Below are 23,171 nucleotides of genomic sequence, written 5' to 3'. Positions count from 1 at the left end.
AAAATATTTCTATAAAAAAGTTGTCATTTAAATTGGTAACATTCGTGTCAGCTACCCAATATGTTTATGACAGGTCTTTAAAAAAAAAATTCTGGATAGTGAACAATCAATATACAAAGTTTTACGTATTACATGGAGAAGAAGAAGAACCGATTTCGTAAATTACTCAAATTGAAATAAAATGTTTGGTAATGAATCTCCAATGTGATCCATTAACTAACATCCGAATTCTGCTATGAAAATTAAGATGACCCCCATTATTTCTCATGGAAAATATATCATTGTGTATTTTAAACTCGCTAATTGGATTCAAGTGGTTCATTAAAAAAAACTTTTCTTTAACTTTTGCGAATAATAATCCTTGCCTAGAACATAGAATGAAGATAAGGCCGTAGGAAATAATCGTAGAGGCAAGGCAATGAAAGGGAAGAAAAAAAAACAAAAAGTTTAACTTGCTTATATAGACCATAACTGAAACTTTTAATTAAAAGCTTATTAAAATTTTCTTGAAAATTCGAAATTATTCCATTAACTGTTGGATAAGAATGTTTTCATGTAAAGTGGAAGAGAATGATTCCATAAATAATTCTTAAAGAATATTTATTATCTTCGTTTTGTTTTTGCAAATTTTTCTACATTTTTTTCTGCCAACTAAAAACTGATAACAGTAGAAAGAGCGGCATTTTCTGTGGCTAATTGCAAGTTTTTGTTTCATGTTTTCTTTCAATAATACCCCTTACTATCACTGTTTTCTCTTCTGACTAATTTCTGTCCAAGACCACACCCTAAAATTCTATTATTTTTTTTTTCTCTGGTGAAAGGTTTTCAATAAAAGACTTACCGAATTTTGTTTGCAGTTCATCGGCCAACTTTCTTTCACGATCATTTTGAACAACAATACGCCAAACCTGAGCTCCGTCATAACGTCTCAAGTGTGAGTTGAATGGTGCATCAGTATTTTCCAATGGCTGTTCCACGTTCTGTTGATTCATAAATGAAGCATTGACATAATTGAGACCACTATCCATGACATTTAAGGGTTTCACAGTTGTTGCGGGATCCTCTGGTCTTTGTACTGGTACCTGGATGATGGTAGTTAACAAGGATTCTTGAGGTTTGTTTTGTGATTGATCATCCTGGTTAATCGTATTGTCAATGTCATCATTTAAGATGACATCATCTTTAATGTCTGTCAATTGTGGTAAGACATCCTCCATTTGTGGTTGTTGTTCGGTTTGTTCAATGGTCTGTAGGGATTCTTCATCGGCCAAAATTGTTATGGGGGATTGCTGAGGTTCCTCCTTAATTGTTTCGGCAATAATCTCCATAGGTTTCTCTTCAATGATAGTTAGTTGTGGTTGGATTTCATCGGCCATGGTCATGGGGACACTTTGTTCAGTGATAGCATCTTCGACTTGGATGGGCTTGCTCTCTTCCGTTTGTTCGGTTTCATCGGTAGGCTTTGATTCTTCCATCACTTCTTCCGAGGGCTTTGAATCCTCTATTGGCTTCACTTCTTCCATAGCTTCAGCAGGTTTTGAATCTTCCATAGCGGGTTTAATTTCATCCATAGTTTCAACTTCAGCAGCAGGTTTGACTTCTTCCGAAGATGTGGCTTCATCTGAAGGTTTGATATATTCAGATTCATTAACGGGTTTAGCATCTGCTAAGGGTGCAACTTCTTCAGCGGGTTTAGCTTCTTCCAATGATTCAGATTCATCAGCGGGCTTAGCATCTTCAATAGCTAAAACGTCATCAGCAGGTTTAGCTTCTTCCATAGGTTCAGCTTCTTCCATGACTACAGCTTCATCAGCAGGTTTAGCTTCTTCCATGGCTACAGCTTCATCAGTAGGCTTGTGTTCTTCCATAACTACAGCTTCATCAACAGGTTTAGCTTCTTCAATGGCTACAGCTTCATCAGCAGGCTTGTGTTCTTCCATAGCTACAGCTTCATCAGCAGGTTTAGCTTCTTCCATGGCTACAGTTTCATCAACCGGTTTAGCTTCTTCCATGACTACAGCTTCGTCAGCAGGTTTGTCTTCTTCCATAGCTACTGCTTCATCATCAGGTTTAGCTTCTTCAATTTCCAAAACTTCATCAGCAGGTTTAACTTCTTCCGTAGGCTGAACTCCTTCCATAGCCGTTTCTTCCATAGCAGGCTTAACCTCTTCCATATCTTGAGCAGGCTTAGCTTCATCTAAGGACACAGCTTCATCGACAGGTTTATCTTCTTCCATGACCACAGCATCATCAGTAGGTTGCATTTCATCCATAGCTACCATTTCTTTCTCAGGTTTGTTATCGGCTGCGTCATCAGCTGAATTTGATTCTTCCATAGATTGTGTTTGGTCTGAAGGCTTAGTTTCCTCGATTAAATCAGCTTCATTAGCTGGTATGACTTCTTCCATGGTTTGAACTTCATCAGCAGGTTTGGCTAAATCCATTTGTTCAACTTCATTAGCAGGCTTTGATTCTTCCATGGATTGGGCTTCATCAGCAGGTGCAGCTAAATCCATTGGTTCACCTTCAGTAACAGGTTTTGATTCTTCCATAACCTCAGCTTCATCAACTGGCTTTGATTCTTCAATAACCTCGGTTTCAGCTGAGGGCTTGGCTTCCTCCACAACTTCGGATGGTTTGATTTCATCCAAAGATTCATTTTGATCAACAGGTTTAACTTCGTCCATTGATTCATCAGGTTTGGAAGCAACCATATTATCAGCTGGTTCTTGGTCTTGGGATTCTTCGGCAGAGTGTTGCAATTCCAAAGATTGGGATTCCATTGCAGGTTGGGCTACTTCTACAGTTTCCGGGGCTTTGTTTTCAGATGAAATTTCATCAGCTTGAGTTTCTGGCACAACTTGAGTTTCTTCTTCTACGTGAACGGCGGCATTGGAGTCATTTTCATCTTCAGCAGTTTCCATGGATTGAGATTCTTCCATTGGTTTAGATTCTTCCAAAGTTGCGGCTGGTTCCTCATGTTTTATATCCTCAATAGTTAAGGAATCCTCAGTAGATTGCATATCCTCAATAACTTGAGATTCTTCCACCGTCTCTACCTTTTCTTCTTCCGTTGATTGAATAGCTTCAGGATTCCCTTGGTGTGATTCTTCCGAAGTGGCCAAAGATTCATCCATTACGATTTGGCTATCATCTGTATCAGGTTTAGCTTCGATCATATCCTCATTTGTATGCGCCTCTGGTTCAACTTGAGCCTCTGTAACTGATTCTACATAGTCTTCCATGACTTCCGTGACTGATTCATTATCGATCATTTCCGATTCCTCCAAAGGCTTCACTTCTTCTTCAGAAACGTGTTCAGGTTTTGATTCCTCAGACATCATTTGACCCTTGTTGTTTTCGCTTTCTGTTTCATTGACAATCTCTGAAGCATTTTCATGTGTGGATTCCAATGATTGCTGAGATTCTTCAGAAGCTACAACTTCAGATTCCTCAATTTTTTCTGTAACAGCAGGGATGTTATCGTTGGCCTCTTCAGCGTTGACAACTTCTTCAACAATTTGGCTTTCTTCAGCCACAGCTTCAGTTTGGTCCTGATCATTCATAGTTTCCTCGGTTTTATCAGCCAAAGATAGGTTTTCTTGTGCAATCTCCTCATCAAGGATGACTGCGGGTGTGGTATCTTCCACAGTTTGTAATTCTTCTTCTAGATCTGAAGATGAAGCTGATTCTATCATAGCAGGGGTTTCTTCATTTTTGTCCATGGCTGATACTTCCATAGGTTCAGGGGTTTTGTCATTTTTGTCCATAGCTGCTGCTTCCATGGTTTCACTATGTTCATCGTTCATGATGGATTCCTCGACATTCGAAGTATCAACAGTCATATCAGCTTCATGAGATTCTTCCTTTGTGTCCTCATTAGTATTTTGAGAATCTTCAACTTGCATAACCGAAATTTCCTCTGAAACAGGAACAGAAGTTTCATCTACATCTGTTTCAGTTTTTTCCAAGGAAGCCACAGAAGTTGGAATTTCTTCAACCTTTATGGCAACATCAGCGGGATGAACTATCTCCACAATTTGGGATTTATCAGCATGTGGCATTTGGATGTTTAGTTCCATGGGTTTCTTTTCTTCACTTACACTTTCGGTTTCATCATCCATTTGAGATTCCTCTACCTTAATATTTTCCGTATTCTCCATACTAGTTTGCATAGGTTCCAAAATAATTTCTTGGGTTTCTGCGGGTATTTCTATGACCACAGGTTGAATTTCCAATTCCTCGGAAGTAGCTTGCTCAGCAGTTTGTTGTTCACCAAGCATTTCACTGGCATTTTCCAAGGGAGTAGCTTCGGTAGAATCTTGTTCCATGACCACACCAATCATTTCTTGTTTCTCTGATTGTTCTTCGGTATTCATGAATTGATTATCCTCCACTTCATGATTTACGGGCATGGTCATATCCTTATTGTTTTCCATATCGACTTGCATTTGAGCCATTTCTTCCTCTTCCTCAAATTGTTTTTCAATTTGTTTTACAGCTTCGGCAATAGCCATGGCTTCAGTTGTATATTCCGAAACATCTTCCATGGCCATTGAAGGTTCCTTCGCATCTTCTGTCTCTTCTTGTGACACAGTCTCTCCAGAAGTGGATACTTTGTTTTGTCCGTCATCCATATTATCGGTAGAATTTTCCATCATTTCCATTAGAACTGAAGGTAATTCCAAAATTTCTGTAACTGGAGCATATTCACTTTCCATCATTACCATATCGGAATTAGCTTCAGGTGAATTCGAAGAGATATCCATCATATCGGATTCCATTTGTTGATGTTGCTCTTGACCAGCATTAGCAGCTGGTACCATTAGATATACATCACTTTGTCCATCTTGGACTGGAACTATGGTTAATTCATTTTCACTCTCACTATCACTTGGCATCAAATCACCATTTAATTCACTTTGATTGGCCTCTTGGCCCATTTCACTATAGTCCATGGGGTTTTCATGTTCTTGTTTCTCGTGTTGCTGTTGCAATTCATTACCACGTTCTATGGCCAAACGATCCAATGACATTGACGTTGCCCTATCGATTTGGGCTGTCAATACGCATAGGAGACACGTAAATAGCGCGATTTTTTTCGGCGACGGCAAAGATCTCCTTCTGGCTAACATCTTTGCGAGATCTGTTACTATACACTAATGAGACAAGTCCCATTGCTGGTTGTGTGCTTTTATACTTCAGCTGGGAAAGTAAATCCATTTTGACTATTTTTTGTGGCATATTTCGTTTCATTTCAATCCCCGTTGTTGTGTTCATGTATCTGCTGTCCGTCCGTCTGTCCATCCACACCCGTTCGTCCGTTAGTGTGGCTATACACAATGGCAACAGCTTTACGCGATGGCTCAAAGCGCCGGACAACAAAAGCTCAAGCAGAAGCAGCAGCAGCCGCACTAGCAACAACAACAACAGCAGCAATTTGCTTTTGGCCGTATTCAGAAACGTCAACAATGCCGTAAAACAATAACACCGATCCAAAGACTCCTCATCTACAAGCAGATAGCAGCAGTTAAAGCCTCTGAGTAGATCAGTAGTTGTTCACTTCGGGCGATAGTGGTGGCATAGAAAAAAGAGTAAGTTATTATGTATGTAAATAAGAGCTAGTATGTGCGCGTGCGCATTTGCTTATGGAACCATCATTTGCTGATATGCATCGATCTATTCACACAAATCCATGTGTTTTTGTCTGTCCGTCGCCTGGAACGTCTTGTGTACCCAGTACTTACCGCAAATAAACAATTACTAATATATTTTTTTTCTTTTACTAACGTGTGGGGATTTCTTCAAAGACTCCACTTCTGTGGCTGGAAAAGATGCTCTTAAAAGGCACTCTTCCGCCAATTGGGCATCACACAGTGGGTAGATGATTCAGTGGTAGATGATTCTTCCGCACTTAAATGGTTATCCATTTTAAAGGAAGTCGGAATAAATTGATTTAGGACTTACTAGATGTTGGAAAAATCCACTAATTAGTACTTTGCTGAAGTTACTTTCTTCAAAAAGGTCTTTGACGGACTTAAAGTTAAAATTCCGAGCGAAATTTTTAATCAGTTAGTATTATCAAAGCATCTGACTGGTTATCATCTGACAGACGGACGGACATAATTCATGAACAAGCCTTGTAATGGATTTCATTCAATTTATAGTGGGTTTCCGGAAGAATTCTTTTCGTTAATCTTACGAAACATTCGTTATTAACTATTCTTCGTGAATTCTTCATTAAAACAACAAAATACGAGTATTCATCCATTTTCATAAATTTTACAAAGAACATTTTACGAATATATGAAACGTCGACGAAATATTCTACTTTTCTTCGTAAAATGTTCATAGTTTTAAAGAAACTTTTTTTCAAATTTCATGATTTCTGTGAAGAAGTTTTTACGAATATATGAATATTTTACGAAACATTCTGAATTAAAATTTCTTCATAAAAAGTACAAAATATTTTCTTTGAAATAACGAAGAAATTTCATTGAAATTGTCTTCGATAATGTGCTTAAAAAAAGCATAAGCGTAAAAAGGCTTCATGGGGGGAGGACTCAGTTTTTTCATCACGGTCGCGTTCTATGACCCCAAAACCTGTGAGCTTAAAATGAGTCAAATAGGTCAAAATTTTAATATAGTCCTCATACAAAGGTACCCGAATTTTTTCCGTTATTATATACGATGTATGCAATTTACGAAATTGGTCGATAACGCCCATATCCTGCGAAATAACAGAAATAAACATTGAAAAAAAATTTATTGTGAGACCAAAAATTTAATGATCTTAAAATAAACATGCGAATTTTGCTTGGCATAGAAAAATCATGTATATAATGTAAAGTTGTTTTCCTTATCCAAAATATAAAATTTTCAATGAAGTCTTTACAGTTAAGTGATTCGACTTCGAAAAATGGGTATGAAAATTTGGTTTTATTAATGATTATTTTGCTTTAATAATTCTGAAAAATTCTTCAAAACTAATATTGTAACTTGACTACCAAGCAAAAACGTGTCTATAAACAAGTATATACAGCAGTAAGTTCGGCCGGGCCGAATCTTAAATACCCACCGCCATGAATCAAATATTATAGTTTCCTTTGAAATGGTCGGGGGGATTTGATGACAGATATTCTCCCAAACAAAGCAGTTCAACTAGTACACTTCTCGAAGATAAATTTAAAAATTTTACCTATGAAAACAATATCAGATTCCGAATTTATAAGAACCATTTTTGATTGAGTTTTAGAGGAGTCATTAACATCTCTTGTGAGTGTGCAAGAAATGATGAAATAACGCCTTGATTTGAAATCTAGAATCTGTAGATCTTCACCCCCATTACTTAAATGATTACGAGCAGTAATGTGGACATTTTATATTCAGTTTCAAGCAATTTTCATGGTGAGTGCGCCTTCTATACCCCCAAGAAGTGAAATCGGTCTATGTGTAGGCCTTACCAAATGGACCGATAAAAACTAAATCCGATACACGTTTTTATGGGTCTAAAATTCCAGTATATTTACACTACTACGGTTTCTAGGAGTCAAATCGGGAGATCGGTCTATATGGGGCTATACTAAAACATTGACCGATACTCACCATTTTCGGTACATGTATTTGTGGTCCTGCAATACCTCTAGATTTCCAATTTTAGGCGCTCCTCTTTACGGTCCAAAAATAACTATAGATTTAAAATTTTATGCAAATTGGATAAAAACTACGGTTTCTATAAGCCAAAGAAGTACACTCAAAAAAAAAGTGAACCCTATATTTCACTAAAGCTGATTTAATTCTATTTTAGTTCATGGAGTTATTACATTTTAATAAAGTTTCCATGACTTTAAAAAATTTTTGCGTATGTTAGTTAAAATAACTAAAACAGAGGAAAAAATTTTACACAAATGAAGCATAAAGATTAACTAAATTCGGGTCTCCCACAAAATAGTTCAGAATTTCTTAAAATTTGTAAATTTTACCAGTAATGAGCCCGTCATGAACTTCGTATGGTACTAAAGATATTCTTGCAATTTTTAACTCCAATTTTTTCTTTCAAACTTCGAAATTTTCTTTAACGAGCGAAAACAATTAATTATGTCCAATAAATTTTCTTGAATTTATCGAAAATTACTTACTTAGTTTTTCGAAATCGGAGTGACATCTGCGTTTCCAATACAGTTTAGTTAAAATTTTCAAAAATTAATATATTTTTTCTAAACCTAACTAAAATTTTCTTTCCTGGTGGGTTCACTGTTTTTTTTCAGTGTAAAACTAGGACTTCGGTCTATATGGGGGCTATATCAAAACCGATACTCACCATTTTCGGCACACCTTTTTATTGTCCTAAAATACCTCTCGATTTTCAATTTAGGGCATATTGGATAAAAACTACGGTTATATAAGCCGAAGAAGTAAAATCAGGAGATCAGTCTATATGGGAAAACATGGACCGATACTCACCATTTTTGGCACACCTCTTTATGGTTCTAAAATACTTCTAGATTTCCAATTTCAGGCTAATTGGATAAAACCTACTGATTCTAGAAGCCAAGAAGTAAATTCGGGGGATCGGTCTATATGGGGGCTATACCAAAACATGGACCGATACTGAACATTTTTGCCACACCTCTTTATGGTCATAAAATACCTCTAGATTTCCAATTCCAGGCAAATTGGATAAAATCTGCGGTTTCTATAAGCCCAAGAAGTAAAATCGGAAGATCGGTCTATATGGGGGATATACCAAAACATGGACCGATACTCACCATTTTTGGCACACCTCTTTATGGTCATAGAATACCTCTAGATTTCCAATTTCAGGTAGTTTTGATAAAAACTACGGTTTCTATAAGCCCAAGAAGTAAATTCTAGAGATCAGTCTATAAATGGTGATACGGTCAAAATTTGGTCAAGGGAAAACGCGTGTAAATCGGTGAAATCGTTTATTTAAAAAATCAAATTAAATTTCTTTTTCAAGTTCAATTAATATAAAATTCAGGAAAAATATACAGTTAGGCTTTCGCTTTTCCAAATCCGAATTGCCGGTCCTCACGCTTGACACCTGTCATCAGATTTTGTACAGCCACCTTCTTCGCCGCAGAAAGCCAGTTTGCCTTGAACTGCTGCCCGTCCTTAGCAGTTTTTTGGTCTTCTTTAGATTCCGCTTGACAATAGCCCAGTATTTCTCAATTGGGCGGAGCTCTGGCGTGTTGGGAGGGTTCTTGTCCTTGGGAACCACCTGCACGTTGTTGGCGGCGTACCACTCCATGGCCTTTTTACCGTAATGGCAAGATGCCAAATCCATTGTTTTGTAAGTTGTCTTCCAAAAACTCAAGAAAACCAACTGCTCTTACTCTTCACCCCGACAATGCGAGCTCTCATACAACAACTGCATTTGAGAGCACTCAACAAATCGATGTAATGGGTCATCATCCGACAGGCTTGACTTAGCGCCGAATGACTTCTTTTTATGCCCGTACACCATACCATAGATAAACACTGATCCTTGACGGAGCTTCATCGCAAAAAATTGAATCAATTTCAACGATATTGAGTTAATTGTTGTTCACCAAAAAATTTTTCACCGGTGGATTAACCCACCTCAGTAATGCTGCTGACATTTCTGAGGGTTTCAAGCTTCTCTAAGTGGTTTCACTGCAATATGGAACGGCGTTCGGACTCGACTATAAAAAGGAGGTCCTTTGTCATTGAGCTTAACATGGAATCGGGCAGCACTCAGTGATAAGAGAGAAGTTCACCAATGTGGTATCACAATGGACTGAATAGTCTAAGTGCACAGAAAAAAATTTCACAAAAATTTTTCCAATTAAAGTCTTAATTGAGTCTTAAAAAATATTCAATTAAAAATTTAATTGATTCAACAAATTTTTTAATTGAAACAAAAATCAATTACAAAAATTAATAGTATCAATTAATTTATTAATTGAATCAATTAATCTTTTAATTGACTTTCATGTAATTTTTTAATTGATACTATCATTTCTGTGATTGAAGACATTTCAATTAAAAAATTAATTGGATCAATTAATTCAATGATTGAATCGGAATTTTTTTGTGTGTGATCCTGATACATCGGGCTGCCATATAATCTAACCTAACCTTACCTTCCGTCGTATACGAATAATATATTTATTGAAGAAATTACATTTATGAATTTTAATACAATACTCTTGCATAAAAATTACTTGCTTGCAGTCACAATAAATTTATTTATGAATATATGACGATATCTTCTTGTTTTTTTTTTATACCCTGCGCTACACTGTGGAACAGGGTATTATAAGTTATTATACCCTGTGCCACACTGTGGAACAGGGTATTATAAGTTAGTGCATATGTTTGTAACACGAGATAGACACATGGGTCTTTGGCAATAATGCTCAGGGTGGGTCCCTGAGTCGATATAACCATGTCCGTCCGTCTGTCTGTGAACATATTTTTGTGATCAAAGTCTAGGTCGCAATTTAAGTCCAATCGCCTTCAAATTTGGCACATGTTCCTTATTTGGGTCAGAATAGAACCCTATTGATTTTGGAAGAAATCGGTTTAGATTTAGATACAGCTCCCATATATATCTTTCGCCCGATATGCACTAATATGGATCCAGCAGCCAGAGTTTTACACCGATTTGCTTGAAACTTTGTACAAACATAACACTTAGTCGTATAGTCAAGTGTGCAAAATTTGATTGAAATCGGTTCAGATTTAGATATAGCTCCCATATATATCTTTCGCTCGATATGGACTTATGTGGCCCCCAGAAGCCAGATTTTTGGCCGAATTTGGTTGAAATTTTGCACTGGGAGTAGATTTAGCATTGTAGCTATGCGTGCCAAATTTGGTTGGAATCGATTCAGATTTAGAAATAGCTCCCATATATATCTTTCGCCCGATATGCACTTATATGGACCCAGAAGCCAGAGTTTTATCCCGATTAGCTTGAAATTTTGCACAAGGAGTACAATTGGTAGTATAGTCATGTGTGCCAAATTTGATTGAAATCGGTTCAGATTTAGATATAGCTTCCATATATATTTTTCGCCCGATATGGACTTATATGGCCCCAGAAGCCAGAGTTTTGGCCCAATTTGGCTGAAATTTTGCACTAGGAGTACAATTAGTAATATAGTCATGTTTGCCAAATTTGATTGAAATCGGTTCAGATTTAGATATAGCTCCCATATATATGTTTTTCTGATTTCGACAAAAATTATCAAAATACCAACATTTTCCTTGTTAAATCGCTACTGCTTAGTCGAAAAGTTGTAAAAATGACTCTAATTTTCCTAAAATTCTAATACATATATATCGAGCGATAAATCATAAATAAACTTTTGCGAAGTTTCCTTAAAATTGCTTCAGATTTAAATGTTTCTCATCTTTTTTTACTAACATTGTGTTCCATCCTAGTGAATTAGCCGACTTAAATTTTGAGTCTATAGATTTTTTAGAAGTCTATCAAATTCTGCCAAGATCGAGTGATATTTAAATGTAAGTATTTGGGACAAACCTTTATATATAGCCCCCAACACATTTGACGGATGTGATATGGTATCGAAAATTTAGATCTACAAAGTGGTGCAGGGTATAATATAGTCGGCCCCGCCCGACTTTAGACTTTCCTCACTTGTTTTTTACTAACATTGTGTTCCACCCTAATGCATTAGCCGACTTAAATTTTGAGTCTATATATTTTGTAGAAGTCTATAAAATTCTGTCCAGAACGAGTGATATTTAAATGTATGTATTTGGGACAAACCTTTATATATAGCCCCCAACACATTTGACGGATGTGATATGGTATCGAAAATTTTGATCTACAAAGTGGTGCAGGGTATAATATAGTCGGCCCCGCCCGACTTTAGACTTTCCTTACTTGTTTTTTTTTTTTTTTGGAAACCACTGTACAGTACTTGCATACCCGCATGCTATGCGCATTTGCTTAGTTAAGTTTGATGTTAATTTGAAAAGATATTATTTACTATTTCACCTGTTGCAAAAAACAAAACCCATGTTCAGAGATATATTCGAGCATCAAAGTTTTCTCTTCGCTTTCCATTCTCCACATAGAAACTCTTTCATCTTAAATTTCTCTTAAAATTTCAGTTTTTCCCACTATTGCTTATTGGCGCTACAAATGTGTGTTATTTTAAGATAACATCCTCCCATGTCTAGTTTTCCATTTAAGCATCTGTTTGACTTTAACATTAACTGTGAGTTGGGTTTCTTGCTCCAAGTAAATACAATTATCATTTTAGCATCATTTATTATTTGGTTTCGTTTCATTTCATTTCATTTGGTTTGGTTCGGTTCGCTTTAGGTCGCATATTTCTTTTCGAACATCAATTCGTTTGAGTTTTGTAGTCTTCTTGTTGTTCAGTTTTGCGGTTTATTAACGTTTAACCTATTTCTATATTAACTATTTTATGAGGGGTAGTATGAAAGTTGATCGAAGATTATTTTATGAAATGAATTAACGATTGAAATTTTTTTTCCAATATTTTTAAACAATGAAGCTTTTCTTTAAAAATTTTAAGAAATTTATTTAGGATACATTGTCGAAAATTTTATCACTCAATATATAAAAGCCACTAATTGTTCTGAAAATGTATTGGTCAGAAGTTATACTAATAATGTAGTTTATTGGTATTGATTTCGTTGAATAAATCTTTGGGGTACTTAGTGTCATCACTTTACTATTTTTATGTTAGCCTGATATTATACGAAAAGATAATGCACAGTGGTGGTGAAAAAATGGTTCAATTTGGGAAGAATAATTCTTGTATGTAAATTTCATAAGGAATTAACATAAAAGACCCAAATTAAATCATCTTACCCGGCCAGATATCACTAAAGACTATGGAAATGTGTAGTGGCCAACACTGAAACATATTTATAGTCAGGCTTGCGGGAATAAATATTGTAATAATATGTAGATCATCACTTTATTTTAATTTTTTTTTTTACATTTTGCCCCAACATTTCGAATAGTTTATCTAGTCGTTATTATGTTTTCATGTAGAAAAGGTTGTCGATGTTTTCATTTTAATTTGGATTTTGAATTATGAAGCCCTCAGAAGAACTGCTGGTGATTGCAGTAGGTCATCGCATTTACTCCGCAAAAACCTTGGACGTTCTTCCCTTGTCATTAGTTTAATGTACATCTAAAAAATACTCCTATAGAGATAGGTCTTATTGTCTCTTCACAGGAAATTTGTTGGGGAAATATATAAAAATAATTATTTTAAGACCTTTTTTGCAATACACTTAAATTGTATTAATTTTAGCGGATAGAAAATGTAATGTGAATGTGTAAATAAAAACAATAATAAACGGGAAATTTTCCAAAAATATTCGAAAAGTATGCCGTTCCAGTTTTTGAACAATTCACAAATGAAGAACCAAAGCAATCAATACAGTGGATGCTTACAAAATATGACTTCGATGATGAAAGATGGCATGTAAAATGCATAGCTTTTGATCCATTTCCGCACCATATCTGGATCCAAAAAATCATTGATCTGATAAATGATGTAGTCTATCAACCATGTCTAGCAATCATGTCACTGGATTCAGACCACATCCCTATAATTCTCTCCGATTTCATAAGATGTGAACTCAAAACGTTCATCAGTCAAAAAATAAAAACAATTGCAAATACATATTTAAGAGAACACTCCGCTTTAATGGTTATGCTGTCGAGTTCCGGAACCCAGTTACCCAGTTAAATTCAGTAGAAGCAAGGAGACTGATGAGCTTAGTCATACTAGATCCTATTGATCCTGTTATCAGATGACGGAGGGGCGCATGTCCAAAGACCCTGAAGCAATGTAACTTAGACACAGATATATAATATTCCCGTCACATTTGGTGACGGGCGATGAATGATCCGAAAACATGTTCAACTGACAGTTTATTGAGCATCCAGAAATGGATTAGAAGAGCCCGTCGTATTTGCACATGTCGAAAGCCCCTGAATCAATGTTACTTAGCCACCGTGGTGCAATGGTTAGGATGCCCGCTTTGCATACACAAGGTCGTGGGTTCGATTCCTGCTTCGACCGAACACCAAAAAGTTTTTCAGCGGTGGATTATCCTACCTCAGTAATGGTGGTGACATTTCTGAGTGTTTCAAAGCTTCTCTAAGTGGTTTCACTGCAATGTGGAACGCTGTTCGGACTCGGCTATAAAAAGTAGGTCCCTTGTCATTGAGCTTAACATGGAATCGGTCAGCACTCAGTGATCACCAATGTGGAATCACAATGGACTGAATAGTCTAAGTAAGCCTGATACATCCGGCTGCCACCTAACCTAATCTAACCTAACCCATCTAAGATATTTGATATGGACAGTCATGCCACTTGGAGGACTTGCAAACTACATCCGTTGGGTATTTAATTATACGTCGGCGCGCAATTTCAACATGAAATTTATGATTATCCGTGCTACCCTCTTAAAGGACTTACCAAGCACGTGGCCACCAGCGAGTTATATGTCCGGTTCAATGTGATACTTAGAGTTAAAAGGCGAAATAAAATTCAATGAAACATAGAATATCCAAAGGCGAGATGAAAAAGTAGGCAATGTTCAATCTTATCATCATCAGGATTATGTCTTATGCGGGCGACAGTACAATCATGACATTCCGGTCTCTTGTTGATGGCATCTGGGATATGTCTGGGATATTCACCTTGTTGCTCTGTCCAGTTATTTCTCAAGCAGTTGAATGTAACAGTCGATGGCTTAATAATTCCGACAACAAACTATTCCTTGATTCTCGGGGTCACATTTGACAGTTATTTTAAGTTACCTTCTCAATATGCTCCGTGGTAGTGACATGGTCCTCAAGACAATTTCCGACTTGTCTGTTGGTCAGCCAGTGTAAATTCCACAGACAAGCGACACATAGTAGAACATAGTACAAACTTGTAAGAACTCTTCCCTCACAACTGCAACGTGGAGCAAAATGATTTTCGGTCCATTTCGTCGCAATTTCTCTCGATTCCCGCGCCATCAATGTTAGGATATACATATATATTTGCACAACTCATTAACAGTTTAATCACAAGCAACATACGTAGCATCTCTGAGTCTGATTGTGTTATACTCATACCCTCTCCCTTACCTACATAACATCTTCACTATTTCCGTTTCCAGGTTAGTGTATGCCATCTTCAACTAATTGCATACACTGTAACCTGTATGTTTAATCTAGTTTATGCAAATATCAACAGCAAAAAACCTCCATATCTATATATAAAAGTAATTTACATTTTCATACTTATTTCATGACTTTCTTTTGTTTACAAACTATTGACGCCTAGGCTGTGAATGTGTAACTCGTCCAACATCTATGTGTGATCAAATAGTTGTGTCGTGTTGTTTTTTTCTTCTTGAGGTACAAAAAAAAAATATGCTTCGCTGTTTTTTTGCTTTAACTTGGCTCTTAGATTATAGAGCCAAACTGACAATTATGGCTTAATCGAGGAAGTGAGTGTGCCATTAAAACCAAACACAATAATTGATTACCCATTTGGTTATAGAGTGTGGCGTTTCTGTTACTCTTACACGTTTTTTCTTCTATTGATTTCAATTCATTCATTATTGATAATAATTTTCAGATTATTTAATTATGCGCTAAAGCCACAACATGCAATTGTTTAAGAAGAAAGTCGATTTAGAAATCTTAAGATGTTTAACAATGGGATGAAACTCGATTTCACACACAATTATTTGCAATACGGAGCCTTTAAGTGTAATTTAAATGAAATTAAAATGGAATTGTTTAAATTAAAATTAATTAAAAATGGCAATTTAAAAAATAATTGCACGAAAATGTTCAGGATTTATTTCTATTTTTGGGTGAGATGTATCTTTTAACAGCTGTGAACAACACAAATAGAAAATGTTGTCATCATTTTATATATATAGAAAATTTTGCCAAAATGTTTATTTCTTTAGAAAATTTTATTTCTATAGAACATTTTGTCAAAATTGTATTTTTTATTTCTATAGAAAATTTTGTCAAAATTTTATTTCTATAGAAAATTTTGTAAAAATTTTATTTCTATAGCAAATTGTGTCAACATTTTATTTCTATAGAAAATTTTGTCAAAATTTTATTTCTAAAGAAAATTGTGTCAAAATTTTATTTCTATAGAAAATTTTGTCAAAATTTTAGTTCCGAGAAAATTTTGTCAAAACGTTAGTTCTGAGAAAATGTTGTCAAAAATTTAGTTCTGAGAAAATTTTATCAAAATTTTATTTCAATAAAAAATTTTGTCAACAATTTTATTTCTACCGAAAATTTTGTCACAATTTTATTTCTATAGAAAATTTCGTCAACATTTCATTCTATAGAAAATTTTGTCAACATTTTATTTCTATTGAAAATGTTGTCAAAATTTTATTTCTATAGGAAATTTTGTCAAAAATCTTGTTCTAGAGAAGATTTTGTCAAAATTTTATTTCTATAGAAAATTGTGTCAAAATTTCATTCTATAGAAAATGTTGTCAAAATTTTATTTCTATAGGAAATTCGGCAAAATATTATTTCTATAGGAAATGTTGTCAAAATTTTATTTCTATAGAAAAATTTGTCAAAATTTTATTTCCATCGAAAATTTTGTCAAAATTTAATTTCTATAGAAAATTATGTCACAATTTTATTTCTATCGAAAATTGTGTCAAAATTTTATTTCTATAAAATGTTGTCACAATTTTATTTCTATAGAAAATTGTGTCAAAATTTTATTTCTATAGAAAATTTTGTCACAATTTTATTTCTATAGAAAATTTAGTTAAATATTTAGTTCTAGAGAAAATTTTGTCAAAATTTTATTTCTATGATAAATTTTGTCAAAATTTTATTTCTATAGAAAATTTTTTCAAAAATTTATATCTATAGAAAATTTTGCCTAAATTTTATTTATTTTTATTATCTATAGAAAATTTTTTTTAAATTTTATTTCTATAGAAAATTTTGCCAAAATTTTATTTCTATAGAAAATTTTGTCAAAATTTTATTTCTATAGAACATTTTATCAAAATTTTATTTCTATAGAAAATTTTGTCAAAATTTTATTTCTATAGAAAATTTTGTCAAAATTTTATTACTATAGAAAATTTTACTTTTATTTCTATAGAAAATTTTGTCAACATTTTATTTCTATAGAAATTTCAGTCAAAATTTAATTTCTATAGAAAATTTAGTCAAAAATTTATTTCTATAGAAAATTTTGTCAAAATTTTATTTCTATAGTAAATTTAGTCAAATATTTAGTTCTAGAGAAAATTTTGTCAAAAATTTAGTTCTAGAGAAAATTTTGTCAACATTTTATTTCTATAGAAAATTTTGTCAAAATTTTATTTCTATAGAAAATTTAGTCAAATATTTAGTTCTAGAGAAAATTTTGTCAAAAATTTAGTTCTAGAGAAAATTTTGTCAAAATTTTATTTCTATAGAAAATATTGTCAAAATTTTATTTCTATAAAAAATTTAGTCACACTTTTATTTCTATAGAAAATTTTGTCAACATTTTATTTCTATAGAAATTTCAGTCAAAATATAATTTCTATAGAAAATTTAGTCAAAAATTTATTTCTATAGAAAATTTTGTCAAGTATTTAGTTCTAGAGAAAATTTTGTCAAAAATTTAGTTCTAGAGAAAATTTTGTCAAAATTTTATTTCTGTAGAAAATTTTGTCAAAATTTTACTTCTATAGAAAATTTTGTCAACATTTTATTTATATAGGAAATTTTGTCAAAATTTTATTTCTATAGAAAATTTTGTCAAAATTTTACTTCTATAGAAAATTTAGTCAAAAATTTATTTCTATAGAAAATTTTGTCAAAATTTTATTTCTATAGTAAATTTAGTCAAATATTTAGTTCTAGAGAACATTTTTTCAAAAATTTAGTTCTAGAGAAAATTTTGTCAACATTTTATTTCTATAGAAAATTTTGTCAAATTTTATTTCTATAGAAAATTTAGTCAAATATTTAGTTCTAGAGAAAATTTTGTCAAAAATTTAGTTCTAGAGAAAATTTTGTCAAAATTTTATTTCTATAGAAAATTTTGTCAAAATTGTATTTCTATAGAAAATTTTGTCAAAATTGTATTTCTATAGAAAATTTTGTACAAATTTTATTTATATAGGAAATTTTGTCAAAATTTTATTTCTATAGAAAATTTTGTCAAAATTTTATTTCTATAGAAAATTTTGTCAAAATTTTATTTCTATAGAAAATTTTGTCAAAATTTTATTTCTATAGAAAATTTTGTCAAAATTTTATTTCTATAGAAAATTTTGTCAAAATTTTATTTCTATAGAAAAATTTGTCAAAATTTTATTTCTATAGAAAATTTTGTCAAAATTTTATTTCTATAGAAAATTTTGTCAAAATTTTATTTCTATAGAAAATTTTGTCAAAATTTTATTTCTATAGAAAATTTTGTCAAAACTTTGTTTCTATAGAAAATTTTTCTCAAAATTTTATTTCTACACAAAATTTATTCAAACTTTTATTTCTATAGAAAATTTAGTTAAAATTTTATTTCTATAGAAAATTCAGCCAACATTTTATTTCTATAGAAAATTTAGTTAACATTTTATTTCTATAGAAAATTTAGCCACACTTTTATTTCTATAGAAAACTTAGTCAACATTTTATTTCTATAGAAATTCCAGTCAAAATTTTATTTCTATAGAAAATTTAGTCAAAATTTTATTTCTATAGAAAATTTTGTCAAAACTTCGTTTCTATAGAATTTTTGTTAAAATTTTATTTCTATAAAAAATTTTGCTAAATTTTATTTCTATAGAAAATTTTGGCAAAATTGTACAGAAAATTTAGTCAAACTTTTTCTGTAGAAAATTTAGTCAAAATTTTATTTCTATAGAAAATTCAGTCAAAATTTTATTTCTATAGCAAATTTTGTCAAAAATTTTATTTCTATAGAATTTTTTTCAAAGTTTTATTTCTACGGAAAATTTAGTCAAACTTTTTCTATAGAAAATTTAGTCAAAATTTTATGTCTATAGAACTGAATTTTCTGAATTTTTTTTAAAAATTTAATTTAAATAGAAAATTTTTTCATTTATTTATTTCTATAGAAAATTTTATCAAAATTCTATTTCTATAGAAAATATTGTCCAAATTTTATTTCTATAGAAATAATTATTTCAACAGAAAATTTGTGAGTTACCTTTTAGTTGGAGAGGTATATTTTTCAAAATCTACCAAAACATCAAGAATTCTTTCAATCTACCAAACAGTAATAACTCTACCAATTTTGGCAGAATTCAATCCACTTGTTAACCGTGCTTACAGGTCGATCACTGACACTTTCCATACACCTACCATCACTACAACCATCCTGCATACACGGATTTTTTTCAATCACGAAATTGTTTCAATCCCAAAAATGATAGTAATTCTGTGGTTACCACAGAATTAGTTGGAAGTTAAAAATATTCCTTGGAAATATTCGTAATTTAATTAAGATATTAATTTTGTATAATATATTAACTAAACACGTAAACAATTTTCAATCATCAATAGCTGACTTTATTTTTTAAATTTTATTAAAAAATAATGGTACCAATCAACTTTTTAATTGAAAATATTTTGGTGACATTTTTCCTGTATACCAGTGAGACCTTTTGGTCCACTGACATCTTTAGACCTTTATTCATACATACCAATGGGTCTCATTCCGGTCTATATATCCACCTCTGAGACTTTCAAGCCTACAGTTCCATAGCTGAGACCTTCTGGCCTCCACTCCACTGAGTGGATCTCCATTGAGATCTTTGGAGTTCTGGTTCCACTACTGAAACCATCCGTCCTAAAGTTCTGCAAAACAACCAATTCCCGATCAACTAAATAACGAAATTCTCATAAATTTTCGATCACATAAATATGAGCAAATTCACCAGTTCCCAATCAACTACCTATCAAGTTGTATAACTTTCACTGCTCCTTCATAGAACTAGTTACAGCACTGTAGGTATTGTGATTCATCATGATGGCTTTTAGCCAATAAAATGCAATGTCTCTGAAGTTTATTATAAAATGAATTCACAAATAAATAGCATTTCATTAAAATTTTTCATAAATTTTCTCAACTATCTCCTAAAAAAAGTTGATCATAAAAAACTTTCCATTTTATAGAAAAATGAATTGTCCTTAGTGGCTCAATTTAAATGTTAAATTGCAACTTTCAATTGCTATGGAAGGCGGCGTTGTTCGCCTCCTTTTCGGTTGTTCAATTTCAGAAGTCTGACAATGAAATGCACTTTAATTTGTTTGCCTTGTCTTTATGGCCGTCAATAAACTTCAATTCCACAAAAAAAAAAAAAAACGAAAATAAACAAGGGGTTATTTTTTTTTGTCTAAGAAAAACATTTTTTTATTATAAGAAAACACAAAACTCTAACATGAACTTAACCCAATTTACATGTTGTTATGCTATTTTCATTTTGGACTTTAGTAGTTGCTTTCGTTACCTATGAATGATCCAGCCACAACAACGATACTTGCTATTTTATTTTCTTGATTACAACGTCCACAAATACGATTGTGGCCTAAGCCGCCTGGTCAAGTGTTGACCATGACATACCCCATAAAATATAAGAGACCAAAAGAGGCCACCCGTCTTTCTCCACGTCCTATGAGGTTTTGTTTTTGCTACCTCTATTGTTAAATGCACAGCTATTGGAAAATCTTATTTTTCCCCGTACAGAATCCATTGCACTTGCCTTTGTTTGTTTTCGTTGTTTACTTGAGTGCACATGGCATTTTGTCCATACGAATTAAACGGATTTATCTGCATATCTTCCAGCAAGTGTGTACATTTTTCTTTGGCCTCAAGATGATGCAGTTCATTTCCCAAGCACACAAGCAGAGTTGCCAGTATTTTTCTGTCTCTTGTCCCCAAATTATGACGTTTTCGTCCCCAAAAATCCCCAATTTAAATTTAAATTCCTCACAAAAATCCCCAATACATGTTTGACTATTTTTTTAAACAAAAATAAAGCAAAAGGCTCTGCTGTAGAAAATCAGTAATAATAATCTAGCAAGCTGCAATAAGATCAAGATTTCGAAGCACAACACCAAGAGACTGGTAATCGTCTTCCAAATGCTGGAGACATGAAAATGTGAGTTCGGAGTTCCTTGTATTTATGAATGAATATAGAAATTTTCTATGTAGATTTTTTTTTACAAAATGTTCTATATAGAAATACAATTTTGAAAATTTTCTATAGAAATAAAATGTTGACAAAATTTTCTATAGAAATAAAAGTTTGACAAAATTTTCTATAGAAATAAAATTTTTACAAAATTTCCTATAGAAATGAAAATTTGACAAAATTTTCTATAGAAATAAAATTTTGACAAAACTTTCTATATAAATAAAATTTTGACAAAATTTTCTGTTGAAATGAAATTGTTGAAAAAAATTTCTTTAAGGCCGGTATGCACCTCTAGCGAAATTTTCGGTGGCAAAAATTTATTTAAGTCTACAACAAAAAAACAGGGCTGTGTACACAAATTTTAAACCAGCTAACCGCTTTTAAAAATTGTTAATATATGTTCCAAATATTTTTCAAATAAATTGTTGATACAGATACAGACCTTTTAAAACTTTTACGCACACAATTATTGCAATAATTTAAATGTTTGCTGCCAAAATATCCTTTTGACAACCCTGTTATTTTCATTAGAGGTGCGTACCACCTTACGAAATTGAACGCTACCGAAAATTTCGTTAGCATAAATAGCAATGCATTTCTTATGGGAATGAAATTTTTCGCTAGAGGTGCATACCGGCCTTTAGAAATAAAATAGAAATAAAATTTTGACAAAATTTTCTATAGAAATAAAATTTTGACAAAATTTTCCATAGAAATAAAATTTTGACAACATTTTCCATAGAAATAAAATTTTGACATAATTTTCTATAGAAATAAAATTTTGACAAAGCTTTCTATAGAAATAAAATTTTGACAAAATTTTCTGTAGAAATAAAATTTTCTATAGAAATAAAATTTTTACAAAATTTCCTTTAGAAATAAAATTTTGACAAAATTCTCTACTGTCTCACTGTTTTTTCAGTGTATAGAAATAAAATTTTGACAAAATTTTCTATAGAAATTATATTTTGACAAAATTTTCTATAGAAATAAAATTTTGACAAAATTTTCTATAGAAATAAAATTTTAACAAAATTTTCTATAGAAATAAAATTTTGACAAGATTTTCCATAGAAATAAAATTTTGACATAATTTTCTATAGAAATAAAATTTTGACAAAGTTTTCTATAGAAATAAAATTTTGACAAAATTTTCTGTAGAAATAAAATTTTCTATAGAAATAAAATTTTGACAAAACTTTCTATAGAAATAAAATTGTTGACAACATTTTCTATTGAAATAAAATTTTTACAAAATTTCCTTTAGAAATAAAATTTTGACAAAATTCTCTATAGAAATAAAATTTGGACAAAATTTTCTCAGAACTAAATTTTTGACAAAATTTTCTATAGAAATAAAATTTTGACAAAATTTTCTATAGAAAAAAAATTTAGGCAAAATTTTCTATAGAAATAAAATTTTGACAAAATTTTCTATAGAAATAAAATTTTAACAAAATTTTCTATAGAAATAAAATGTTGACAAATTTTTCTATAGAAATAAAATTTTGACAAAATTTTCTATAGAAATAAAATTTTAACAAAATTTTCTATAAAAATAAAATTTTGACTAAATTTTCCATAGAAATAAAATTTTGACATAATTTTCTATAGAAATAAAATTTTGACAAAGCTTTCAATAGAAATAAAATTTTGACAAAATTTTCTATAGAAATAAAATTTTGACAAAACTTTCTATAGAAATAAAATTGTTGACAACATTTTCTATTGAAATAAAATTTTTACAAAATTTCCTTTAGAAATAAAATTTTGACAAAATTCTCTATAGAAATAAAATTTGGACAAAATTTTCTCAGAACTAAATTTTTGACAAAATTTTCTATGTAAATAAAATTTTGACAAAATTTTCTATAGAAATAAAATTTTGACAAAATTTTCTATAGAAATAAAATTTTGATGAAATTTTCTATAGAAATAAAATTTTGACA

The 23,171-nt window shown here is 31.9% G+C and overlaps 2 protein-coding genes across 2 annotated transcripts in view; one reads left to right on the top strand and one right to left on the bottom strand.

Moving 5' to 3' along the window:
- The window catches only part of LOC142230725 (uncharacterized), a 36,233-nt gene extending 31,087 nt beyond the window's left edge, over window positions 1-5,146 (bottom strand). The window contains exon 1 of the mRNA XM_075301354.1: window positions 842-5,146. Coding sequence (XP_075157469.1) covers window positions 842-5,135 — 4,294 coding nt within the window. The 5' untranslated portion in view covers window positions 5,136-5,146. The remainder of the gene's footprint in view (window positions 1-841) is intronic.
- LOC142230726 (uncharacterized) overlaps window positions 1-23,171 on the top strand; it is a 260,167-nt gene that overhangs the window by 202,519 nt on the left and 34,477 nt on the right. The gene's annotated exons all lie outside the window — the stretch shown is intronic.

This window comes from Haematobia irritans, chromosome 3 (genome assembly GCF_050003625.1).
Source record: "Haematobia irritans isolate KBUSLIRL chromosome 3, ASM5000362v1, whole genome shotgun sequence".
NCBI classification, from domain to species: domain Eukaryota; kingdom Metazoa; phylum Arthropoda; class Insecta; order Diptera; family Muscidae; genus Haematobia; species Haematobia irritans.
Note: the sequence above shows the minus strand (reverse complement) of the source record. Positions and strands in the feature narration are given on the sequence as shown.